The sequence below is a fragment of the Montipora foliosa genome, chromosome 1 (assembly GCF_036669935.1).
Source record: "Montipora foliosa isolate CH-2021 chromosome 1, ASM3666993v2, whole genome shotgun sequence".
NCBI classification, from domain to species: Eukaryota; Metazoa; Cnidaria; class Anthozoa; order Scleractinia; family Acroporidae; genus Montipora; species Montipora foliosa.
Window position 1 is genome coordinate 28591267 of NC_090869.1, and position 2500 is coordinate 28593766.

The following is a 2500-nucleotide window of genomic DNA, read 5'->3' on the forward strand; positions in this document are numbered from 1 at the left end:
GATTTAGAACCGTGTTCAAAAATGTCAGCAAAATTAAAACCTCCAGAGTTTTTTCTAATGCGTTATTTGCTTTTCCTCCGGCAAACGTGTAAACCAAGGATGCGACGACTATTGGAAGATAACAGCACAGAAATGCACCAATCACGATTGCTGAAAAAGAAGACAAAGTTGCATGTCTGGCTCGATTAATGAATACTTAACAATTATTCGCCTCAGGCTCAGTGATTATCGGTGAATATTCACCGATAATCACTGAGCCTGAGGCGAATAATTGTTTTAGTATAAATACACAGGTGATTATTTCAAAAAAAAAAAGAAAAAAAAAACATTTCAACGCGAAATCATCTTCACTCACAGTGATAAAACGACTACTGGCAGCCATTTTGTCCGTCGAGGTGATTATCGGCTGATAATCCGAGATAGCGAGCCAATGAGAGCGCGCGATTTTGTATAATCACTTGTGTATTTATACTAAAAACAGTTATAAGTGGGATTTTATACATGATTGATTACTACCATAAAACGTCGAAAGGAAAAACTTCTGAGTTCAATCAATCTCTCGTATCTATGGATTCTACAGATTTTTCTCACTATCTATCACAAGGCATTTGATTTGATGTATGAACTGAACTCACCAAGCGTTTTTGCCCACTTTCTTTCCCTCGACCTTGGAAGCCGAATGTTTGCGACAGGTACAACGGACGCTACCGCGACACCTACTCGGTTAGACTGGTACCAAGCAACCTTGCTTATTCTGTAGTAGGCAACCATCATGGCGAACAGCGGAAAAAAGAAAAGTAATGCAACGTTGAAGCACAGGTGAAAACGGTTGTTTTCGTCACTTGCTTCGATAAAACCTTCCTCGATGCAACCGTAAAACGTCGGGTAACCATGAAGTTCTTTAATCGCAGCAGGAATTATATGGATGGAAAGAACTGGAACAATCCATATTATTAGCAAAACAATAACAATGCGCCTTGGGGTAACCAAAAATCGATAGCGCAAAGGATAAAATATGGCGATATATCTGTCGATGCTCAAGATAAATAAATGCAAAGTACTGACATATAATAAACAGCCAAATATTCTTCCCATGAGACTGCAGACGAAGGGTTCTCTACCAATGTTATAATAAGTCAAAGCTCGAAAGATCATGATCTGAACAGCGAGCAGGTCTGACAGTGCTAAGCTTGCCACAACGTAGTTCCGGGCGATGACACGAAGCTGTGGGTCTCTAACAGCAACAAGGCATATACCCGAGTTACCCATAGTGTTTGCCAAGGCGACCACAATCACAAAGAAGAGTTTAAAGCCTCTTTCTACTTGAGCAGACGTTGATAGTGACATGAAAGTTTCGTTGTTTGTTGAAGCATTTTGAAGCAAAGAAACGTTGTAACGTGTTGAGTCCATCTCATTTCTGTCCACTGTAATCAAACTAAATGATGCGTCCAATCAATCTTGCCTTCGCTATAATCTGTCGTCCGGGCTTAACTCATGCATTGCATTATGATCACGCTGATATGTCTCAAGGCTTCACTGTGATGTCTTATCTAAAGATATGTATTTACAAAGCAAAATAACACCGGCTACTCCTTTTTGCCATTCATGCACTGGACGCAGGAGGGCTTTATAAGTCTGATTTTACACTCCACTTGTCCTCAAAAGTTATGCTATATTTAGATCACTTATCATTCAAATACAGCTGATATTTATTTGTGTCTTATTCTTTTAGCATCACCCTTTGTTTAAATTCGTGGTCTAATTGTCTTTCAAATAAATAGGCACTGCACCCTTTTACCCTTCCAAATGCTCTATAATTCGACACTAACACCGCAATACTTCAGGCACCACAGAACACGTTTGTTTTCATAAATTCGTTGACGCGCTAGCAATAAAACGGTTTTAACAACATAATGAATATTAAGACCGTGCGTAAAATTGTTCCGATCAATTAATTTTTAACCCCTTTCAAGGCCACAAAATCTGATGTCATTTAACGCTCGCGGTTTTAGTCGTATTACCACAAATTAGGGACGATTATTTAAGTACCAACAGCCGTTGAAAACTTGCAAACTACTCACGTGACATTTATAAAGTGCATACATAGTATTTATTTTCGATGCAGCTGAAAAAAGCTCGCTTATATAGAATATCCTTATTCAGTCACGAGCCCTGCACACGATGAATTTGTGAAATTTTGCTCTGAAAGGGTAAATTACGTTTTAATGCCTTTCTTAATGATGATTACTCCACAGGTTTGGCATATTGCCTATTTTCATGACTGAATCCTCTTTGGAAACATCGAATTACTGATTGGTGAAGATAAATTATTATCGACGGGGGTCCCAAACATGATTTTTCTGGGACATTTTAGGTCATCATATATTCACTGTCTGTTGTGATACCTGTCAATCTTTGTTTAGCCCCTTTATTAGCACCTGTCGCTCTAAGAAGTCCTACTCGTTACTAGGACCTCACTTTCTTTGCCAGTAGAATTTAG

At 38.8% G+C, this 2500-nt stretch overlaps 1 protein-coding gene across 1 annotated transcript in view; it reads right to left on the reverse strand.

Moving 5' to 3' along the window:
* The window catches only part of LOC137976769 (histamine H2 receptor-like), a 2110-nt gene extending 450 nt beyond the window's left edge, over nucleotides 1–1660 (reverse strand). The window contains exons 1-2 of the mRNA XM_068824114.1: nucleotides 636–1660; nucleotides 1–150 (exon numbers count right to left, since the gene is read on the reverse strand). The exon at nucleotides 1–150 is cut by the window's left edge and continues 450 nt beyond it. Coding sequence (XP_068680215.1) covers nucleotides 1–150; nucleotides 636–1410 — 925 coding nt within the window. The 5' untranslated portion in view covers nucleotides 1411–1660. The remainder of the gene's footprint in view (nucleotides 151–635) is intronic.
* Between the last annotated feature and the right edge of the window lie 840 nt (nucleotides 1661–2500).